Genomic DNA, 24,340 nt, shown 5'->3' with positions numbered 1-24,340 from the left:
CTCATCTCCTTGGTCAAAGCCACTCAACTTTGGTTTAAAGCAGATATCAGTGGAATGTTTTTGTTAATATAAGTCCTAAATAGTCCTATTTTCCGTCAGCAATCACTTACATGAAGTATTTCAGCCTAAACACGAGTCTCTCCGTCACTCTGCTCTGCTGTAACCCGAGGAGAAAACATTTCTTCTGGGATACAAGTGTTATCCAATGAGGAGAGAGAACGGCATGAAGGGCTGTGTGTGCAGCCAAGGGATGCGCGTGAATGTGGTGACGTAGCACGAGGACCAATTGATGCCTGACAAGGGCGGGGGCTGCTAACTCATGGTGCGTTCAAAGAAACTCGTACTTTGTGTTTTTCCTTCCTGTGAAGTCATACCAGTTCGATCTGGTACGAGTTCACGGGTCGGAAGTTACGAGTGGCCGTTATAGGGAACTTTCACAGACAACAGGATGGTAAAAACACGAGCTACGGGTTACCTGGAACGCTACCAAGTCGTAGTTGTGACTTGAAGCTGTAACTTACGGTTTCAAAAGCCTGCCTTGAACGCAGCATTAGCCGAAACGGCCGTGAAGCTGATATCTGCTTTAACTGATATCACCTGGTGTAAATAATAATTAAACATTTTCAAATAGTTATCTGCTTTTGCAAATGAACTCTTCATATATATATATATATATTTATTTTATTTTATTTTTTTAAGTTTTTTAAATTCTAGAAAAAAGTGGTAAAAATTTCATGAAAAAAAAAGTCAATTTCAATTTCATACCAGCGGAAGAGCAACAACAACGTCTGTATTTTATTTTGAAGGCCGGCGGAAGTGCCTCCTGCTAGTAGAGAGAGAGCGTGAGTCCGCAGCAGCAGCATCATCATCATCAGTAGAAGCAGCAGCCGCTCTAGCGTTAGCATCGTTAGCATCATCGTTAGCATCACGTTGTTTCTGAGTCAGAGTGAAAGTTATTTGTTGTGGTGAAGATGGAGGCGGAGGCTGCGGGAGCCGCGATGGAGATCGACGGCAGCTTGATGGAGGGAGTGAGTCCTCAGCCTTTTGGTTTATGTATTAATGTGTTTATATATCCATGTATTTCCTCTGTTACCGGTGGATGCTGCTGCTAACAGCGGAGCTAACAGCGGCGGCAGCCCGGTCCCCCCCGCTCCTCTCACCGGCCTCTCTGCTCTCTCTCTCCCCGCGGTCCGCGCTCCTTAGGGCGGACAGATCCTCAGAGTCTCCGCGGCGCTCAGCTGCATCACCGGCTCAAGCATCAAGATCAACAAGATCCGAGCCGGCAGGAGCACCCCGGGGCTCAGGTAGGAGGAGGAGGAGGAGGAGGAGGTGGAGGAGCGGGGTTAGCTCCAGGCTAACGGCTAACAGGCTAACGTTAGCCTATTCATTAAAGTTGAGTCCTCGGCTGAGTTAGTTAGCAGATGTTCACAGGGAACAATAAACCTGCTGCTCCCACGTTGATGAGGCTTTTCACTCATTATCAACCACAACCAGAATAAATTATCTATTTATATACAATAATAATAAGTGTAGTGGTCGAATTTGCTGCAGTGAGTGAGTGTGCTGTTTTTTTTTTTTCGGTGGGTTCAATTCATGCTGTTTCACATGGACCAGGGGTCAAACTTACAGCGCAGTTTGAGCTCTGAATTTGATGAAATGTAAATGAAATGTAATCTAATGAAATGTAATGAAAATACATCTGATACAGGATGTAAATCCTCTGCATTAGACTCAAGCTAATGACAAAGAAGAAAGAACAAAGCACCAATGATGGGCCGGATCATTAAAATAGCAGCATAATGAGCTATAAACCTTTCCCTTTGTTTTAGTGCATTATAAAGATGTTTTACATCAGATAAACTGTCTTTTTATAAAACATTTTATGAAAAACTTGAAATTTCTTGTGGAAAATAATAGGTGCAATTTCAACAATATTGTGCATCTTCTGTCTTCTATGTAACTTTCCTACTTGACAGATTCATCTTGGAAAGATAAATACTTGACATTAAAGTTGAGTCCTGGGCTGAGTTAGTTAGCAGATGTTCACAGGGAACAATAAAGCTGCTGCTCCCACGTTGATGAGGCTTTTCACTCATTATCAACCACAACCAAAACCATTTATCTATTTATTATAATAATAATAATAAGTGTAGTGGTCGAATTTGCTGCAGTGAGTGAGTGTGCTGTTTTTTTTTTTTTCTCGGTGGGTTCAATTCATGATGTTTCACATGGACCAGGGGTCAAACTTACAGCGCAGTTTGAGCTATGAATTTGATGAAATGTAAATTAAATTTAATCTAATGAAATGTAATGAAAATGCATCAGATACAGGATGTAAATCCTCTGCATCAGACTCAAGCTAATGACAAAGAAGAAAGAACAAAGCACCAATGATGGGCCGGATCATTAAAATAGCAGCATAATGAGCTATAAACCTTTCCCTTTGTTTTACTGCATTATAAAGATGTTTTACATCAGATAAACTGTCTTTTTACTAAACATTTTATGAACAACTTGAAATTTCTTGAGGAAAATATGTGCAATTTCAACAACATTGTGCATCTTCTGTCTTCTGTGCAACTTTCCCACTTGACAAATTCATCTTGGAAAGATAAATACTTGACATTAAAGTTGAGTCCTGGGCTGAGTTAGTTAGCAGATGTTCACAGGGAACAATAAAGCTGCTGCTCCCACGTTGATGAGGCTTTTCACTCATTATCAACCACAAGCAGAATAAATTAGCTATTTATATAATAATAATAACAATAAGTGTAGTGGTTGAATTTGTTGCAGTGAGTGTGCTGTTTTTTTTTTCTCGGTGGGTTCACTGTTCATACATGATGTTTCACATGGACCAGGGGTCAAACTTACAGCGCAGTTTGAGCTCTGAATTTGATGAAATGTAAATTATTAATGTAATCTAATGAAATTTAATGAAAATACATCTGATACAGGATGTAAATCCTCTGCATCAGACTCAAGTTAATGACAAAGAAGAAAGAACAAAGCACAAATGATGGGCCGGATCAGTAAAATAACAGCATAATGAGCTATAAACCTTTCCCTTTGTTTTAGTGCATTATAAAGTTGTTTTACATCAGATAAACTGTCTTTTTTACAAAACATTTTATGAAAACATTTCCCACTTGACAAACTCATCCTAGATAAATGGATAGATAAATACTTTGTTGTTCCTGAAGGAAATTAATTTTCTCAGCTGCATCACAATCTCACACGGTGCATGAAAACAGTGTAAAAGAAAGAAAATCAATGAATATTCATAAAAGATAGAAAGATAGCAGCCAGTGCAACTACCCACCCACTACTCAGCACATTTTACCTCTGCAGAGAACATAGAAAACTCTCTCAGCGTTTATTTTACAACACCGATGACGACGGACGTCACTGTCGTCCATAATGATCTTCTAAAACAGATATTTTAACCCCCTCCACTTGTCTATTGAGCCAACTGAGAGATAAAACACAGGAAAAACATTAGACTCCCTGTCCTCTCTACATCTCACAACCATGATTTTGCTTTTTTCCCCCCTTTGGCTCTATAATTAAAGGGACATTGTGTAGAATTACTCCCATCTAGCGGTGAAGTTGGAGATGACAACCAACTCAATCTGCTGCTTTTTTCCCCCCTTCGTCATCACGCTGCTGCTGAGAAACCATGAGACATGAACACTTCAACTTGATTTATTATTATTTAAAAACAGTGTAACATTAAATATTAAAGGGATAGTAGCATTTTTTTTAAAGTGGGGTTGTATGATCTACAAATAGCCCCTAAGTATTTTAATTGCAGTAGAAGACTCTCTGCACTCCTCCCGTTAGCAACGCCAGCCCATAATAGCCCTGCCCAGAGATTTACAACATACAGTGTTGTGAATGGACCCAAAGAAACGGCCTATTTTCACGGCCTAAAAGAGGTTTTACCTGAAAAAAAATACACAGTTCCATTGTTCGCTATAATATAATTTTTTCCAGCCCTTCAAAGTGCAGGAAAAACACAGTTTTTATTTGGACCTAACCAACTCACGTATCCCTCCACCCAGGGTTAGCGCCCGCCGATCAGCAGTTGGTTAGGTCCAAATAAAAACTGTGTTTTTCCTGCACTTTGAAGGGCTGGAAAAAATTATATTATAGTGAACAATGGAACTGTGTATTTTTTTTCAGGGAAAACCTCTTTTAGGCCGTGAAAATAGGCCGTTTCTTTGGGTCCATTCACAACACTGTATGTTGTAAATCTCTGGGCAGGGCTATTATGGGCTGGCGTTGCTAACGGGAGGAGTGCAGAGAGTCTTCTACTGCAATTAAAGTACTTAGGGGCTATTTGTAGATCATACAACCACACTTTAAAAATATGCTACTATCCCTTTAATATTATAAACCTCAGAGCTTTAATGAGAACAGAGGAAACTGTTAATTATGAGCGTGAATGAGTGACACAGCAACAGTGGGTTTAGGCCTCGTTTGTTTCTGTTTTTAAATAGTGTGTGTGTGTGTGTGTCTGTCTCTGTGTGTGTGTGTAGACCACAGCACCTGAGCGGCCTGCAGCTGGTCTCAGACCTGTGCTCCGGCGGTCTGCAGGGAGCCGCCATCGGCTCCACCGACATCAGTCTGAGTCCCGGGAAGATCCAGTCTGGAAACCACACGGCCGACACGCAGACGGCGGGGTGAGTTCATTAACCGTGAAGATTCCTGAACACCGTCACTTTACAAAAAAGATTATGTGGGAACCGTATCGATGCAAAAATAAAGGTAAAAGCTCAGATACTGGTTCATTTAACTGATGTAACATTGAATTGGTAGGAATTTAGATGTTAGTGTCATTTGTTATAAAAAAAAAGCAAAACAAAACCAAATAAAAGATTAAAATAAACTTAAACATTTGGTATAGATGACAATTTATGTCCTGAATATTTCAAACGCTTCCCCTGGGGCCAGGGCTCCAGACTAACTTTTTTGACTAGGAGCACAGTGGCCCCTAACTTAAAAGTTTAGGAGCGCAAACAGAAAATTTAGGGGCGCACACCGAAATCGACTTGCAAAGTAAATTTTCACATTTCCTCTAATTTTCCCTGGATTACTGATAAATACTTTGATAAATGCAAAAACTATAATGTTTAGACACACCAAACTAAACTCTAAAACTCTAAACACTCTAAACTAAACACTAAACTCATCCAAGAACAGACCCGCAAGCATATTATGGGATGTTTAAGGTAAGAAAAAAAACGGCAAATTTACTGGTCGCACATGCGCGAGTAGATGAAAAATTTACTCGCATTGTATCAAATTTTAGTCGCGAAATGCGACCGTTTAGTCGCAGTCTGGAGCCCTGGGGGCGTTAATAACTGGTCCTATATTAATAGAGACTGTAAATGTTTTGTGTAAACAATGAGTAATGTCATTATATGTTAACTAAATTTGAGCATTTTACACATTCATAGTGTTGTGAAATGAATTAATGCAGAATAATCGTGATAATCGTAATACTGTGATAATTTCTCTGACAATAATCGTACCAAAAAAATGTATAATTGTGACGTCCCTAATCGTGTGTGTGTGTGTGTAGGAGTGTGTGTCTGCTGCTGCAGGCGGCTCTGCCCTGCGCCGTGTTCGCCGACGCCTCGTCACAGCTCTGTCTGAAGGGAGGAACCAACGCTGAGATGGCTCCTCAGATCGACTACACTGTCAAGGTACACACACACACACACACACACACACACACACACACACACACACACACACACACACACACACACACACACACACACACACACACACACACACACACACACACACGGGTTCATTGATCAGTGATCAGTCTAATTGATGAGTGAATGTGTTTCTTCTCCTTCAGGTCTTTAAACCCATCGTGGAGCGGTTCGGCGTCCACTTTGACTGTGACGTTAAATTGAGGTCAGTTCACTGTGTGTGTGTGTGTGTGTGTGTGTGATTTCCTGTGGGATTGTGGGTAAATTATCCCGTATAATTTAACCAATTCCTGCAAATCTAGAAAACCAGCCAGTGTTAGTACGGGTTCACATGACGGGTAGCGTCTTTCACAAACCCCCCGTTTGAAAGGAGGAGAGTTCAGATTCATTCATTTTTTATACCGCTTATCCTTACTAGGGTCACATGTGAGCTGTAGCCATATACAGACAGACATTTCAGATTCAGATTTCACTTCATTTTTATGTTAGTGCATGTGGTCAACAAAAGCTTCAGAGAGTTTCAGGTTTAGTTGTAGGACATAAAACAGGTCAGTAATAAATACCCTACTGGTGAATGTTGAAGCTTTGACGTGTGGTCAAAAAGGCGGTTGGTAACAAGTTGCTCCATACGACTACGACTACAAACCCTGTGGGGGACATTAAACGCCCCCCCACAACAGACCAGAGTGTCTTATGGAGGTTCTCTGATGTTATTTATGGCTCTTCAACAAGTCAAAACAGTCCCATTTCCCCATTAGACAATGTTTTTAACAAAAAGCAGCTGAAACCAGTGGAAAGCTTAGTGGTGGTGACGTGTAGTAGTCCGTTAAAGCCTAACGTTAACTTTTTACTTCTGGATGTTGCATTAAGCTTCAGATACGGTAGAAAAGGCGTTCATATGTGAAGATTATCTCACTGAACTAAACTTGGAAGGATCAGAAACTTGTGTTTTAGTCGCAGAGCTGATTTTCTGACATCATCCAAAACACAATGCAGAAATCCCATTCACTTTCTTTTCCTGGAACCAGCGCCGTGATGAACTTCAGGGTTTTGACGTCAGACCTGGCAACACTGTATTCAAAAACACTTTAAAGAGGAACAGTGCATCAATAAAAAAAAGTCAAATTGTCAAAAAGATAAAATAAGTCAGCGAAGCTTTAAGGAATTGAATAAATATTGAATAGTTCATAATAAAATACAAAATAGTGAGATAATATATGCAAAGAGCTCTTGGATGTCACATAAATTACAAATTCTATCATCGTAGAATGTGTTTTATAGAAGAGAAACACATTTCAGGTGCGCTGACTTGTATCATCAGAACAGACATGACCTGTGATTTTCATATTTAGTAGCGGAGGGAACAATACCTGACAGTGATATTCTCAGCTGTCAGGATGTGCCCCCACCTCCCAAATCGAATCGTACATGTAACTTGTGTGTGTGTCTCACTGTGTGTGTGTGTGTGTGTCAGGGGTTACTACCCTAAAGGCGGCGGTGAGGTCTTGGTGACGGTGAACCCGGTGAAGGAGCTGCAGCCGGTCGTCATGACGGAGAGAGGAAACATCACCAAGATCCACGGCCGAGCGTTCGTCGCCGGCGTCCTGCCTTACAAAGTACAGTTACCATAGCGACAGACATCACTCACTGTGTACTTAAAGGGACATTGTGTAACTTCTCCTGTTCCATCCATTCACGAAAATCGATTATTTTGTTCAAAAGTCTGTTGTCCGCCTGCTGTCTGCCCAATTTCAGGTGAATGCAGCATGAAAAATACGATTGAGTTGCTTGTGATTTAGGACGAATCTTGTTGTTGTTTACAACTACTTCCGGGTAGAAAACCAGCATTCGAACAATAGTGACGGACGAGAGTTTCTCTATATCTAATTTCTCATGTCACTATATCGCCGTTTAGACTAATCTGATGTTTGTAAAGTTTATAAAACCAATGATTGGACAAACATTACTATTTATGTGTGCACATTTTTGTAATTAGTCATGGTTGTCATAGATTAGCCGGGCTAACGGTTAGCTACCTGTTTAACTTTAATAACTCAGTGACTCAATAAACGCTCCATGAAAAAATATTTTCTCCAGCGGATATCTGAGTTCCAACATGACTGAGCTAACTGGAGTAGTTTCATGTCGTGTCCCACAACGGGAGGGTTTTAATAGCTTAGCTCCCGCTGTTAGCTTAGCTACCGCCGTTAGCTTAGCTACCGTTAGCTGTCCCTGTCAGCTGAGCTACTGATGCTTTCTAGACACCGTGATTCCCCCAAACTGAATAAATAAAACACATAGCAACACAAAACACACACACAGAAATAGTAATGTTTCTTCAATCATTTCAGATTTGTCTAAACGGTGATAGGGTGTGAAAAATATGATATATAGCTAAACTCTCGTTCATTACTATTGTTCTCATTCAAATTACGTGCTGGTTTTCTACCCGGAAGTAGAATGTAAACAACAAGGCGATTCGGTCTATACAACCACAACGCTAGATGGGAGGAATTCCTACACAATGTACCTTTAAACAGCTACACGCCGGCGTTGTTGTTGACTAACTGTGTGTGTGTGTGTGTGTGTGTGTGTGTGTGTGTGTGTAGTTGGCGAAGGACATGTCCGCCGCCGCCGTCAGAACCATCAGGAAGGAAATCAAAGAGCTGTACATCAACATCCAGGCGCTGCAGGAGAAGGAGAAGGCGTACGGCAGCGGCAACGGCATCATGTGAGTGATGACGTCACTGGGGGCGGGGCTACGCTGCGTTCGCTGGCGAGGACGCGGAGCGGGAAATTACAGTTTCATTACAGTACAGTCGCTAAAACTAAAACAAAAAATTCTTGTGTTTCAGAATCATCGCTGAGTCGTCGACAGGTTGTCTGTTCGCTGGTTCAGCTCTGGGGAAGAAAGGTGAGACGACACGGGAATGATGTCACAATGATCTGCACGTGTGTGTGTGTGTATTAGGGTTGTATATCTCCACCACTGAAGCCGATTCGATACGCTGCCACCGATACGATACATTAACAATACACTGAAGCTCCTGTCGATACGATGCGATACGATTCAAAAATGATTTGATAACGATATGACATAATTACAAAGAGATTTGGTTCAATATGATGTTTGATACAGTTGTGATACTAGAGTTTCTTACCTCAATACCACTTCTGCTTTACTCTCTGTATCAATTTGAGGGATGTTGCCTATATTTGGTTAATTTTTATGGGGCAAACCAATAAATCCTATTTGAAAGGTAAAGTGAAATAAATTCTAGACTTATACAAATGAAATCCAACTTAATCATCACCTATGGGCTTCTAGTCCTGTGTGGTGGTAAGTCTGCATTTTGGCTTTGTATTAATAATAATAACTTTATTTAACCTATATAGCACCTTTTAAAAACACTAGTTTATAAAGTCCTTCACAACACAACTTAAAAGAGACAAGTCACAGATGTTTTGTTGTGCACGGGACATTTCTGGGTGGAGAGTCTGTGTTTTCTGCAGAGCTCTAGCCCTGTTAGCTCTGTCCCGGATGCTAACTAGCGTGGTGGTGCATTCAGGTTGCCTCGGAAAATGAAACGATCGATTTAACCTTGGAATTTGCCGATGTAGAAGGCTAGAGAGATGCATCGCAAATTCAACCATGAATTTTAACGGTGAATCTCCACATCCCTAGTGTGTGTGTGTACATGTGCACTCACCTGTGTGTGTGTGTGTTACAGGTGTGTATGTAGACAAAATTGGAATAGAAGCTGCTGAGATGTTGCTGAGAAACATCCGACACAACGGCTGCGTGGACGAGTTCCTGCAGGACCAGGTGAGACCACGAGCTGCTGACATCACTCTGACATCACCGTGACATCACTGTGTGACATCACTCTGACATCACCATGACATCACTCTGACATCACTCTGACATCACTGTGTGACATCGCACTGTGACATCACTCACTGACTTCCTGTTTCCTGTCCCTCCCTCAGCTCATCATCTTCATGGCGCTGGCGAAGGGAACGTCTCGGATTCGAACAGGAGCGGTGACGCTGCACACGCAGACGGCCATTCACATCGCAGAGCAGCTCACTCAGGTCAGACAACACTCACTGCTTCATTCATTCATCCATTCATCTACTCATCCATTCATCTACTCATCCATTCATCTACTCATCTATTCATCCATCCATCTACTGATCCAACCATCCATCTATTCATCCACTCATCCTTTCATCTATTCATCCATCCATTCATTAATCCATCCATCTATCCACTCATCCATCCATTTACTAATCCATACATCCATTCATCCATCCACTTATTTATCCATCCATCTATTCATCAACTCATCCATCCATCCATCCACCCATCCATTTACTAATCCATCCATTCATTCATCATCCATCCATCTATCCATCTACTCATCCATCCATTCATCCACTCATCCATCTGTCTATTCATCCATCCATCTACCTACTCATCCATCCATTTACTAATCCATCCATTCATCTATCCATCCATCCACTTATCCGTCCATTCATCCATCCATCCACTAATTCATCCACTCATCCATTCATCCATCCATTAATCCACCCATCTACACCTCCACTTATCTATCCATCCATCCACTAATTCATCCATCCATCCACTCATCCACTCATCCATCCATCCACTTATCCATCCATCCATTCATTCATGCATCAACTCACCCACTCATCCATCCACTCATCCATCCATCCACTCATCCTTCCATCTACTCATCCATCCATCCACTCATCTATCCATCCATCCATCCATTCATCCATCCATTCATCCATCCACCTTCTCATCCATTCATCCATCCATCAGGACTGTGTGATGCGTTCACTGACCTCTCGGACGTTTTTCACACTTGTTTTTTTTTCTGTTTTTTTCAGGCTAAATTCTCAATAACAAAGTGCGAGGACGAGCTGAGCAGTAACGTCAACTACATCATCGAGTGTCAAGGATCAGGAGCCACCAACCTCAACCTGTAGCCACACACACACCCCAACACACACACACACTTACACACTCTCACACACACACACCAACACACCAACACACACACACACACACACACACACACACACACACACACACACACACACACACACACAAACACTCACTCACAGTCTGTGTACTGGACTCAGTAGCTGCTCCCGTCATGGCCGACCCTCTTAGCTTCTGTCTCTCAGGGTGTTTCCTTAAATACTGTAATAAATAAATAAAAGTCTTTCCAATGCTCATGAGTTCACGACTGTTTTTTTTGTGTGTGTGTGGAATATAACTGTGTGAAATCAACAAGATCAAACAAAAACAAACCTAATACTTAGGAAAACAACTCCCTGTGCTGCGTTCACTGGCAAGGACGTGGATGGGAAATTACAGAGTGGCCAAACAAAACCACAAACGCCCATTTTTCCCAGATGCAGTGAACGCAGCATCACTGTGTCGCAGTTTAAAGACCATCTGCTCTCTCTCACTCTGACTGTAGTGGCAGCACAAAGCATCTGCAGCTGCCGTCTTAACCCGCAACCTCTCGAGAAAATAACTTCTTTCTTTCTTTCTTTCTTTCTTTCTTTCTTTCTTTCATTCTTTCTTTCTTTCTTTCTCATTAATTTCAACAACAATCCCAAAAACCAAAACATACATAACAAACTATAGCCTATTGTATCTCCATCCCAAGTTTTTGTTATTGCGAGGATTTCCCATCTTTTTCTCTCTGCACTATTTTTCTTGTTTTTTGGCAATATCTTTGTTAGTAAAAAATGATGTTTAATAAATGATATAAAGTATCTCAAATTAAGCTCTCCTTGATTTTTTTTTAAAATAAAAGCTTTCCCAAGCAGGGGAAAACTTTGATCCAGAACATCAGGATTATTCTGATCCAGCAGTTTGGTGGATTCAGGAACTAAATGGGATTTAAATTCAAATGGGCACAACATTTATAATGTAATATATAGTATATATAGACACATTTATACTTTGCAGCTGGATTTTAAACCAGTATAACAATGAAGTTTACTGTTAGTTTTTACTTTTGATTATTCTACAAATGAGCAGAGATGGACAGAGTAGGTACTCGACCCCGTTACAAGTAAAAGTAGCTCAGTCGACATGTTACTGCTTTTTAAAGGTACTTAAGTATCCAAAAGTACATGCTTTTAAATTTACTTTAAGTAAAAGTAAGAGTAAGAGTAAATTTCTTATTTTTCACATCAATGAATTACTATATAGCTATTTGCTTTTTTATTTGTTTAAGTTTAGTGAATTGTTTATTTAATCCTTCTCAGGAAATTACTTCATTACAGCAGCCATTATTGAACACACATAGATAAAGTTAGAAACCACAACATTCATACTGTCACTCAATGAGTCACAAGTGTTTATTAAAAGACATTGAAGAAACAGAAAACAGCACAAACAGCCCGTTTTTAAATAAATGTGTTGTTTCAGCCTTCAGTCTGATACAGTCACATTTAAAACTCATTATCTGGATTTGTTGTTGATCTAGAAAAGTTTCTATCTGGATCAGACTGATCCAATCAAACTGAGCTTTGAACAACTGGGATAAAAAGTAAAGATGGATTATTTTTTATTGATCCTGGATGGAAAAACAAAATCCAGATCATTTTGATCCAGATTAAACTTGAAGTCTTGTATCTTTGTTATCGGTGTGTTTTCTGTCTGTGCTGCTGCTCCACCTTGTGTTCAAACTCAACAACTACATCACCACTCAGTTGAGACAATAATAAAACATGAGCAGGAAACTTCTCTCTCTTTTCTCCTCCTCATCTGTCGGATCATCAACAAGGCAAGGCAAGTTTATTTGTATAGCACATTTCCGCAACAAGACAACTCAAGGTGCTTTACATATTAGCAAAATAAGAACATAAAAAGCAAACATTATTTAAAAACAGACAAGAGAAAGAATTCAAACAGGTATACAAAGAAGTAAAACAGAAAGGGAGACAGAACAACAAAAACATGGTAAAAAATGATATAAAATAATAGAATAATGTTACAGTGCAGTTAATGAAAGGCGTCAGCAAACATGAAAGTCTTCAATGTTGATTTAAAAGCACTGAGGGTTCTGGCAGACCTGCAGGTTTCTGGGAGTTTGTTCCAGATAGTGGGTGCATAGAAACTAAATGCTGCCTCACCTTGTTTACCTCTGACTCTAGGTGCAGATAGAAGACCAGTACCAGATTATCTGAGAGGTCTGGGCGGCTCATAGTTGAGCAGGAGGTCAGAGATGTATTTTGGCCCTAAACCATTTAATGCTTTGTAAACCATCAGCAGTATTTTGAAATCAATTCTGTGAGAAACTGGAAGCCAGTGCAGTGATCTCAACAAGCCACTCAGTGACTCATTATTAACCTTAAATTGTTACTGCAATGTTTATTTTTTGTTTGATTCTTCTGAATTTAGATTTTTTTTTTCAATATTATTCACCTGTGGCAACTAATATGAATATAAATATATAATATATATATAAATTCTATAAAATTACATAATGGGTCTGGTTAAACTGAGATGATTTAATTTGGTTTATGCAAAATAAATCTGAAATAAATAAAACCGTCCCAGAGAATCCGGTGGTGGACGACTGATCTGAGATCTGAATCCCGGCGCTCAGTCGTCCTGGATTAACAGACGTGTAGGTGACTAATCCAGGATTCAAACCTGGCTTTCACACTTATCCTGGATTTCTTAAAGTCTCAGGTTTAATGGTGCTTTCATGTGCTATGGTAATTATGGTAAATACCAAAAGACGACGTGAAAAGTGCACATGAACACCCTCTCATGTGGTATTTTCCACTGGGCAACTCGTAGAATCTTTTGATGCCCGAGCTGCCGAGATGAGAATAACCTTTGACCTTTTCAACATGGCGGCGAGCAACGCAAGATTAAGCAAGGCAAGCCTTTAGAAAACAGTTAGCAGCTATTCACTCTATGTATGCGTGCATGTACAGTAAAAAACGCTTTAAAACAGCTATAGCCAAATAGCCAGTGCTAAATCTCCATGAATATTAATATTTATTTTATTTATTATGATTTAATATTTTATTATTCATAGATATATAGGCTACACGTAGATGCCGCACGTGTATATATCAAGTAACAAGTCTGAATCTGTGTGTCCACCATCTTTATTTTCTCTGTACAACAACAAGAGCACATGAACTGGTAAATCACAAATGGAAAATACGATCTGTACCACAGCACCTGAAGGCAGCATCACTCATCGTTTCACCTGACCTGTATTTGTTTGTTTGTCTGGAGTCAGTGTTGCATTCTGGGTAGTGTAGTTCTGCAGGATGAAGACAGGTGGACTGGACCAGAACCTGCACTTCCTCTCTGTGTGTGTGTGTGTGTCCCCCTTTGTCTTGTTTCCATGACGTCATCATCATCCGTGTGTGTGTGTGTGTGTGTGTGTGTGTGTGTTGTTGTCCCTGTGACCTGGTTGTCTCACCTGCAGCAGGTCAGTGTGTGGATGTACAGTGTGTACAGCAGGAAGTCGTCGTCACACGGAGCTGAATGTGTGTTGAAACCCGAGGCGGCTGTAAACTCACACCTCTGTCCCCTCTGGAACCAGCAGAAACCCGAGATCCGGGTCACCTGACACCTCTGATCCTCCGAGGCTCTGATCCGGGTCCAACAGCCAGACTGGCTCGGTCCTCTCAGTCTCAGTCTGCTGCTGCTGCTGCTCGCCGTCCGTCCATCTGTCCTGCAGCATGGCAGATGCACGGACTAGGACGCACCAGGACGGCCCTCGCATCCTCCAACCAGGACCAGGACCAGGACCAGGACTGGGACTAGGTCTGGGGCCAAGGCCAGGACCAGGACCAGGATTAGGACCAGGATTAGGACCGGGACCAGGACCAGGACCAAACCGTGTGTGGATCTCTCTGGTTGCAGGTGAGTCTGGGGGTCAGCTGACAGCATCTAAAGCATGGGTGTCAAACATGTGGCCCGGGGGCCAAAATCGGCCCACCAGAGGGTCCAATCTGGCCCGCGGGATGAATTTACCAGATGTAAAAATTAGGGATGTCCCGATCACATTTTTTTGCCCCCGAGTCCGAGTCCGAGTCATTTGATTTTGAGTATCTGCCGATACCGAGTCCCGATCCGATACTTTGGCAATGCAGTAAAGTTTTTAATGTAGATCAACTGTATCATCCCACTATTTTTCTGTTCTTTGTGCTCTACTAGGGATGTAACAATATCACAATCTCACAATAATACGCCCCCCCTTGCGGCCCGTCTTCGCTTTAGACAGATAGGAAAACCCTGACATGTAGATATGTAATATATCCGATTCCTGATCGGGATGTAACGTCCGATTCCGATCGAGTCTGAAACCACGTGATCGGCCCCGATTTCCGATCACGTGATCGGATCGGGACATCCCTAGTAAAAATGACATAGAAGACAGAAGAGGCATTATGTTGTTGAAATTGCATGTATTTATCTCAAGAAATTTCAGGTTGGTCATAATATGTTTTGTAATAGGATAGTTCCTTAATGTAAACATCTTAATAATGCGCTTCTTTGCACTAAAACAAAGAGAGAAGTTTAGAGTTATTATTATTTATAGGATATTAAGCTGTTATTCTGGCCCACTTGAGATCAAATTGCACTTAATTTGGCCCCTGAACTAAAATGAGTTTGACACCTCTGATCTAAAGCTTCTGGATGAAGCTGCTGCAGTCTGGTGCTGAGTCTGCAGAGCTGGAATCGGCCAATCAGGTGAGACCACTCCACCTGGCTGCTCCCAAACACAGATCACCAGCAGGGCCCAGTTGTTTAAAGGGTTTAATCTGGATTAAATTGATCCGGATTGTGAAATCCTTTGTTTTTCCATCCAGGATCAATTATCAAGGCAAGGCAATTTTATTTGTATAGCCCGTATTTTTACAAACAGTTTGTCTCAAAGGTCTTTACATGGCATCATGACAACATCCTCTGTCCTTAGACCCTCACATCCACTGAGGAAAAACTCCATGGAAAACCCTTTTAACAGGGAAAAATTGGAGAAACCTCAGGGTGAGCAACAGAGGAGGGATCCCTCACCCAGGGACAGGTCCAGACTGGTCCATTATCAATAATCAATAATCAATAATCCATCTCTACTTTTATCCCAGTTGGATTGGATCAGTCTGATGCTGATACAGACTTTTCTAGATCACCAAATCCAGATACTAATGAGCGTTTTAAATGTGACTGTATCAGACTGAAGGCTGATCGGTCTGTAAACAAGAGGTAGAACAGCAGCATGAGGTCACCCAGAGGGGATTGATCTGAATTATGGGATGTTTGTGTTGTTTTCTGTGCTGTGTTTTGTTCCTTGAATGTCTTTTAAACAGCCAGAAGTGATCTAGTCTGGCTGTTACATATCCTACATTATAAATGTTGTTTGTTAGACCAGTTTTGAATTCAATTTAAATGAACATTTTGTTCCCGAATCCACCAAACTACTGAGGGTTTGATCCAGATTAAAACTAAAACTGGATCACGTGATCTGATCTGATCTGATCTCAGAATCTGGCTTTTGTTTTGAATAATGTTTGATCCAACCCATTATCCAAAATCTGATCAGATTACCTTTGAACAACTGGGCCTCTCCAGATTCAGCCGGTCTGTGTCGTGCAAAAGAAATTTAGTAAAATTTTCCTCATCATCTTCATCAGTTGTATTGTATATGATACAGATTTTTTGCACTAGAATATTTTTTAATTTATTCTATTTTATCTTATTCTATTTTATTTTATCGCTACTTTTTACTTTTTTTTTTGTACCTTTTGTGTTTGCACCTGACGCCACATCAAATTCCTTGTGCTCTTGGCAATAAAAACTTTTCTTATTCTGACCTTCATCACAGAAAAACACTAAGACACTAAAAATAGAAAAATAAGTAAATAAATAAAAAACTGTGTTTATATGTTGAGATTTTTTTAAACAATCAAAGATTAAAACGATATAAAGACGAATTTAAAAAAAAACAGCGATTAAACCTGAAGCATCAGGAAGAAACTCCTGTAAATCTCATCTGTCCAATTTTCCCCTGCTGACCGCGAAGGCAGCACGGGGCCGCTGCGGCCGCTGATTGGCTGTGGTTGCTGAGGGGGGGAGTGGCTTCCGTTGTTATGGTAACGTGTCTTAGAGAGGGATTCGGTCAATCAGAGTTTCAGACTCTCTGGCGGAGCGTCGCTGAGCTAACAGGCTAACATGCTAACATGCTAACCCGGGAGGATTTACCGGATAAAAACAACAACGGAAAAGGAAACAGCGACCGGGGCCGGTGGAGTAGAGACGGTTCCTCCGCGGCGGGAGGAGAAGAGCCGCAGGGACTGATGGGAAACTGAGGAGAAAAGTTTAAAACTTTTTATAAAACAAACCAGTCCGTGCTCGGCTGCTAACTGCTGCTAGCCGCTAGCTGTTAGCAGTTGGGGAAGTTTCTGAGGCTGTGGAGGAAGAAGAAGGAGGAGGAGGAGGAGAGAGGGGGTAGGGGGAGGGGGCGTGGCCGGGCGGAGGGGCTCCATGGCCGGGGAGGCAGTCCGCCACTCCCCGGTCCTCTCGGCCCTGTTCAGGATGAGTGAGGACCAGGACCAGGACCCGGAGCCCGCGGGGGCTGCAGAGCTCATCAGAGGTAAAAACAAAACAAAACAAAACAAGAAACACAAACTGGCTGGGACAAGTTCAGTGAAAGTTGAATAAAGTTGAAACTGAGTCAAACTGAGATAAAGGAATGAGTCAGAAGAGAGTTTATCAAAGGTAAAAGAGAGTTTGATAAGAATAAATAGTTCAATAGATAAAAGGAAGTGAAGGAGTTCAATTAAAAACAAAAGCTTTATTTGAGATAAAGAGTTTATTATTCAAGATTAAAAAACATTAAAGTGAACAGATCAGAGTTTAATAAGAAGCTGATTTAAAAACTTTATTGTCACCACTCATTACTGAAATTTAACTTCTTATGAATGTTGGATTTGCTTTTATATCCATTCTAGGCAAGGCCATTTCATTTGTATAGTCCAATGACTTTACACAGCATCAGAACAACATTAGACCCTCACATCACCCGAGGAAAAACTCCCAAGAAAATACATTGATATATTGACTTTTTATTCTTTTTTTGGACACAAAGACCAGTAGTTAAATAAGGCCAAACAAAAGTTTTATTTGAGATAAAGAGTTTATTATTCAAGATTAAAAAACATTGAAGTGAAAAGATCCGAGTTTAATTAGGAGCTGATATAAAAACTTTACTGTCACCACAACTTTTTTCATATGAATGTTGGATTTGCTTTTATATTTATTCTTCTAGGCAAGGCCATTTTATTTGTATATCCCATTTTTCCAGTTTGTTTTAAAGGGCTTTACCCAGCATCATTACAACATTAGACCCTCACATCACCTTTAAACAGGGATATATTGACTGTTTTGGACACAAAGAAAAACCGGTAGTTATGCAAAAGGCCCTCAAATAAATGGCGGAGTGACAGTTTTATAAATTCAAATTCTAGAGATGAGGACATTTTAGTCTTTTTTTCTGTTTGTTTTTAATTTTCTAGAGCATGTGCTTCAGCTGGTTGCAGCAAAGTCTTGGAGCTTTGAGTTTTTACTCAACCTTTGCTTCATTTTTTGTGGTATTTTGTCGACTACTAAACATCCTGAGGCAGTTTTTTAATGACATCAGGAGACTTCAGACATGTTTCCCTGATGGACTCACTGGGGGAGGTGGTGGAGAGATGAACACTGGAGATGTTGGAGGTCGTTCTGAACAACTCAGATCATCCACTTCATAATAACACCTTGATGGACCAAGAATAATAAAAATAAAAGGTGGTTGGACGACTCCTCTCTGATTTAAAAACGTTATTGTCACCGCACATTACTGAAATATTCAACTTTTTCCTATGAATGTTGGATTTGCTTTTATATCCATTCTAGGCAAGGCCATTTCATTTGTATAGTCCAATGACTTTACCTAGCATCATAACAACATTAGACCCTCACATCACCTGAGGAAAAACTCCCAAGAAAATACATTGATATATTGACTTTTTATTCTTTTTTTGGACACAAAGACCAGTAGTTAAAGAAGGCCAAACAAAAGTTTTATTTGAGATAAAGAGTTTATTATTCAAGATTAAAAAACATTGAAGTGAAAAGATCCGAGTTTAATTAGGAGCTGATATAAAAACTTTACTGTCACCACAACTTTTTTCATATGAATGTTGGATTTGCTTTTATATTTATTCTTCTAGGCAAGGCCATTTTATTTGTATATCCCATTTTTCCAGTTTGTTTTAAAGGGCTTTACCCAGCATCATTACAACATTAGACCCTCACATCACCTTTAAACAGGGATATTGACTGTTTTGGACACAAAGAAAAACCGGTAGTTATGCAAAAGGCCCTCAAATAAATGGCTGAGTGACAGTTTTATAAATTCAAATTCTAGAGATGAGGACATTTTAGTCTTTTTTTCTGTTTGTTTTTAATTTTCTAGAAATATGTGCTTCAGCTGGTTGCAGCAAAGTCTTGGAGCTTTGAGTTTTTACTCAACCGTTGCTTCATTTTTGTTGTATTTTGTCGACTACTAAACATCTTGAGGCACTTTTAATGACATCAGGAGACTTCAGTCATGTTTCCCTGATGGACTCACTGGGGGAGGTGGTGGAGAGATGAACACTGGAGATGTTGGAGGTCGTTTTGAACAGCTCAGATCATCCACTTCATAATAACACCTTGACGGACCAAGAATAATAAAATAAAAGGTGGTGTTGGACGACTCCTCTCTCTTCGCTGCAGGATGGAGAAATATAGAAACTCTTTAGTAGCTACAGACATCAGGCTTTTAAATTCTGTGTCGTATGGTATCGTATTGTAACGTATTGTATCTTACCGTATTGTATTGTACCGTATGGTTTGGTATCGTATTGTACCATATTGATTGTCGAAGATGTTTTCTTTGATTATTGATAATTGATCTGACGTTATTGTCTCTCCCTCCCTCTCCCTCTGTCTCCATCAGACCGCCTGTACTTCGCCACGCTGCGCAGTAAACCCAAGAGCACGGCCAACACTCACTACTTCTGCACCGACGAGGAGTTCCTGTACGAGAAGTGAGTCCATCGTGTGACGGTGACGGCGCCGCTGTGATCGGCTGATGGACTGTCAGACTTTTATCAGTTGTTTTTAAACCCTCAGCTCCCATCATGCTCTGGGGTGTATATACGTATTTACATATAGAACGGTGGAGCAGAGACGTTTCCCTCATCAAATACACAATCTAACAACTCCACAACGCTCTGGTGGACAAGTTGTGACCTGCACATTCACCACGCTATGAGATAATAACACAACGTTACCACACAGAGTTGTTTTAGAGGGAAATTCATGCAAAACAGCTGATGCACGTTGCCTTCAGGGACAGTTTTTCAGCAACAGTCTCTGAATTTCCCTCTAAAACAACTCTGTGTGGTAACGTTGTGTTATTATCTCATAGCGTGGTGAATGTGCAGGTCACAACTTGTCCACCAGAGCGTTGTGGAGTTGTTGGATTGTGTATTTGATGAGTTTGATGAGGGAAACGGCTCTGCTCCGCCGTTCTAAAAACAGCTTGCACCGACAATTAAAGGTAACGAACCTACTGCTATGACTATAGGGATTATAGCAATGGGCCAATTTGCCAAAAATGTTGAACTATCCCTTTAACCACAGACCTAATTTGAGGTTTGAGGGAACCAGAAGTGATAAAGCCTCTAACGGAGTTCAGGGTTTAAGGTTTTCTACAAGTGCTTTTATTTTGGTACCGATACTTGAACCGATTAGTGAACAGACAGGAAGTGGAAGCTCGTCAGGTTTGGTGATTGATTGATTGATTGATTGATTGATTGATTTGATTTGTCTCTGTGTGTCAGTTTCTACGCAGACTTCGGGCCTCTGAACCTGGCCATGTTGTACCGATACTGCTGCAAACTCAACAAGAAGCTCAAGGTAAGTTTCACCTGCCGACGACTCGCCCTCGCCAGGAATCCCCAGAATGCAACAGGGCAGATAGATACGGCAGAGTTGTTGCGCAACATCAGATTGAAGCAGGTGAACGCTGCCTTCATCCTGCTGCTGCTGCTGCTGCTGCCTTCAGGTGCCGCTGGGGATTTACACTACTGAAGAAGGCGAGGGGGGGGGGGGCGTGGCCGTCTCATAAATCACACCGTGTGTCGTGTTTGTGTCCTGCGTTGCCACGGTGACGGCATTCCTTTCAGTTCAGTTCAGTTGACAGTTGGTTCATCTGTCTTCACCTTTATTCACCTGACCGGGTCGACAAACCTGAGACACGACTCAACTCACAGGAGGACGGATCACGCTTTATTTGTTTAGATTAACATAACATCGTCTCCTTGGTAACGATAATATTATTATTATTGGCGACGGTTAATGATCAATATAAGGAGTGAAGCTGGTCTCAGGTCAGTGTGAGAAGCAGCAGCAGGACGCGAGATGTTCTGGTCGTCATGTGACCTCTGTGCTGCTGCTGCTGCTGCTGCTGCTTTGATTAAAGGGATAGTTCACCCAAATGTCCAATTCAAATGTCACTCATTATCTACTCGCCCTCGTGCCGACTAAGGGCTGGGAGAAGTTTCAGAGTCCTCCGTGCCTTCTCTCAGGGTATCCGCGGATCCTTAAAGGGATAGTTCAACATTTTGGCAAATTGGCCCATTGCCATAATCCCTATAGCCATAGCAGTAGGTTTGTTACCTTTAATTGTCGGTGCAAGCTGTTTTTAGAACGGCGGAGCAGAGCCGTGAGCTGCTCAGAGCTACGCTACGGAGGCTAAAGGAATTTCTTGGTTTCCCTCATCAAATACACAATCCAACAACTCCAAAACGCTTTCGTTATTTTTTTCATATTGTTCATATGGCAATAAATGCTAAATCTATTTTGCCAAAACAATATTGTATTTTGTTATCATTAACTGTAACTGACCTAGATATGGAGCAGCCTAGGTAATGTTGTCAAAATAGAGTTGAATTTCTGCCCAGGAGTTTTGAAAATTAGAGGGAACATTGTCTCCAGCCGTTGTTGACGTCGGTCCGAGTGGCCGCGGTCCGAGCGTAAGATATGACATTTGTTTTTGCTGTCCACTGAGTTCAGTTTAAGTTTCATTCACTCCAGCCACTCTTGCCTTGTTGCCTTACGATAGGAACCTCAGTCAGTACTCTATGTGCTTTTTTAAAAAAAAAAATTTAATATCTGAAACAAATGATCCCTTCATGTTCTTCTCAGAGTACATTTATGTGTTAAAATCACAAATTTTTGGTGACTTTTTCACCCCTTCTGTAGTACTCATAAAAATATTTCAAGGTTGGCAGGTCTGTGTGGTGAAGACGTACAGAGACCTGCCACAGTGTCACGGTGCATTAATATAAACTTCAACCTCAGAGCTGTCTGTCCTCAGACTGTCCTGACTGTCCCTGAACGCCACACAGAGACGACATGGAGCTGTGTGACAGGTTGAGTTTTATTTATCATGATAATTAACTTAGTAACAAGCCTGTAAGTTCAACACATCAGTAAGCTACTGTGATTTAACTAGCCTAGTTAAATAAAAAGATGTAGTTTAATACCATAATATATAGGGCTGACCAAAGGCCAATGTATTTACTTCATGTGTCAAATATTGTGTTGGTCATAAATTAATACAGAACAGGTTGTGGCTCGTGTCTGTTGATTAAAGAAGTTGAAATATTTCCATGTTTGTCTATTCTGGGTCACATTAGAAGGTGAAGTGTTGGTGTTTTTACTGTTCTCCAACGTTTGACCCTTAAAGCAGATATCAGTGGAATGTTTTTGTTAATATAAGTCCTAAATAGTCCTATTTTCCGTCAGCAATCACTTACATGAAGTATTTCAGCCTAAACACGAGTCTCTCCGTCACTCTGCTCTGCTGTAACCCGAGGAGAAAATTTTCCTTGTGGGATACAAGTGTTATCCAATGAGGAGAGAGAACGGCATGAAGGGCTGTGTGTGCAGCCAAGGGATGCGCGTGAATGTGGTGACGTAGCACGAGGACCAATTGATGCCTGACAAGGGCGGGGGCTGCTAACTCATGGTGCGTTCAAAGAAACTCGTACTTTGTGTTTTTCCTTCCTGTGAAGTCATACCAGTTCGATCTGGTACGAGTTCACGGGTCGGAAGTTACGAGTGGCCGTTATAGGGAACTTTCACAGACAACAGGATGGTAAAAACACGAGCTACGGGTTACCTGGAACGCTACCAAGTCGTAGTTGTGACTTGAAGCTGTAACCTACGGTTTCAAAAGCCTGCCTTGAACGCAGCATTAGCCGAAACGGCCGTGAAGCTGATATCTGCTTTAACATTATTCAAGGCTTAAAGCCATCTGCCTGTTGGTTGCCAGTGAATTAAATAAATAATATGTTCCATAAACATTTTTCATTTCGCTCCCCAATTTCTTTTTGTGCCCCCAAATAGTTCACTTTAGGCGCGTGCTCCTTGGGAAAAATGTTATGGTCGAGCCCTCGCTACCGCAAATGCTCAATAAAATGCTCCTGCGACACTTAATTGTGCTTCATTGAATTTTCAACTACAAACAAGCCTAACACGCAACTTATATATTGCAATCAATTTTTAATTTTAATCCAAATACCTCCATGCTGCTCGTATGTAATGTCCCTCTTGTATTGAAGCCTCGACATGAGAAATTGTTCCTGTGTCAGTGCAAATCTCGCGTGATTTGCACTGACACAGGAAGAGCAGTGAACCGAGACACTGGGAGCTTCTGCTACAAACAAGCTTGAAATATAGACTTATTTAATTTTTTTCGGAACAATTTCTCATGTCGGGGCTTCAATACAAGAGGGACATTACAGACGAGCACTATGGAGGTATTTGGATGTGGATGGACATGCAGTGCTGCACAGAGCCCCCCTGTAACTCAGAGAAGCCACGGAGGACTCTGAAACTCCTCCCAGCCCTTAGTCCACATGAGGGGGAGGAGATAATGAGTGAAATTTGAATTTTGGGTGAATGAATGAATGAATGAATTTATATTTATTTACGTGTCGTGCACCAATTAAGGCGCCCATCATATTTAGACACCAAACAAAATCATCAGAGCACAGACAAAACCAAACAAAAACAGAAACCACATGGAATTCACATAAATAATTCACTTTTTCTTTTTGACCAGGCACTTTTTATGAAAGTAGCTCTAGTAAAGACTTATTTTCTGAAGAACCATTCCAACTTTACCTCATCATCATCATCAACCCAAAACAACTCAGGTTTCACATTTTGCATTTTCTGAAACAAAAACTGCCTGTTCTGGCTTCGTCATATAACGGACAATGAAACACAAAATGCAGTGAACTATCCCTTTAACAGAGCCGTTGTCCAATCACAGCTCACCTTCTTCTCCTTCTCCTTCCTCTCCTCCTCCTCTTCAGTCTTTCACGCTGACCAGGAAGCGGATCGTCCACTACACCAGCTTCGACCAGAGGAGGAGATCCAACGCCGCCGTGCTGATCGGAGGATACGCCGTGAGTACCGCACTTCCTGTTCC

General features: G+C 41.2%; 2 protein-coding genes across 2 annotated transcripts in view; both read left to right on the top strand.

The window, feature by feature from the left end:
• Positions 1 to 825: 825 nt before the first annotated feature.
• rtca (RNA 3'-terminal phosphate cyclase) lies at positions 826 to 10,986 on the top strand. Its single transcript, XM_083970323.1, has 11 exons — positions 826 to 1,028; positions 1,204 to 1,304; positions 4,539 to 4,682; positions 5,585 to 5,708; positions 5,873 to 5,931; positions 7,201 to 7,342; positions 8,336 to 8,457; positions 8,582 to 8,640; positions 9,458 to 9,552; positions 9,717 to 9,821; positions 10,644 to 10,986. The coding sequence occupies exons 1-11, from the start codon at positions 972 to 974 to the stop codon at positions 10,740 to 10,742; spliced, it is 1,107 nt and encodes a 368-aa protein (XP_083826449.1). The 5' UTR covers positions 826 to 971; the 3' UTR covers positions 10,743 to 10,986.
• A 5,966-nt stretch (positions 10,987 to 16,952) lies between these two features.
• The window catches only part of cdc14ab (cell division cycle 14Ab), a 31,618-nt gene continuing 24,230 nt past the window's right edge, over positions 16,953 to 24,340 (top strand). Inside the window, exons 1-4 of the mRNA XM_083970307.1 lie at positions 16,953 to 17,401; positions 19,790 to 19,880; positions 20,679 to 20,754; positions 24,225 to 24,317. Coding sequence (XP_083826433.1) covers positions 17,293 to 17,401; positions 19,790 to 19,880; positions 20,679 to 20,754; positions 24,225 to 24,317 — 369 coding nt within the window. The 5' untranslated portion in view covers positions 16,953 to 17,292. The remainder of the gene's footprint in view (positions 17,402 to 19,789; positions 19,881 to 20,678; positions 20,755 to 24,224; positions 24,318 to 24,340) is intronic.

Source organism: Trachurus trachurus (assembly GCF_905171665.1).
Source record: "Trachurus trachurus genome assembly, chromosome: 4".
Classification (NCBI taxonomy): Eukaryota; Metazoa; Chordata; class Actinopteri; order Carangiformes; family Carangidae; genus Trachurus; species Trachurus trachurus.
Note: the sequence above shows the minus strand (reverse complement) of the source record. Positions and strands in the feature narration are given on the sequence as shown.

What these genes read in the sequence shown, in the direction of transcription:
- rtca (XM_083970323.1), top strand. Translation starts at nt 972, where the DNA reads ATGGAGGCGGAGGCTGCGGGAGCCGCGATGGAGATCGACGGCAGCTTG. An exon ending in GACTGTGACGTTAAATTGAG is followed by an intron (nt 5,932 to 7,200) that starts GTCAGTTCACTG and finishes TGTGTGTGTCAG; the next exon opens with GGGTTACTACCCTAAAGGCG. An exon ending in TCGCAGAGCAGCTCACTCAG is followed by an intron (nt 9,822 to 10,643) that starts GTCAGACAACAC and finishes TGTTTTTTTCAG; the next exon opens with GCTAAATTCTCAATAACAAA.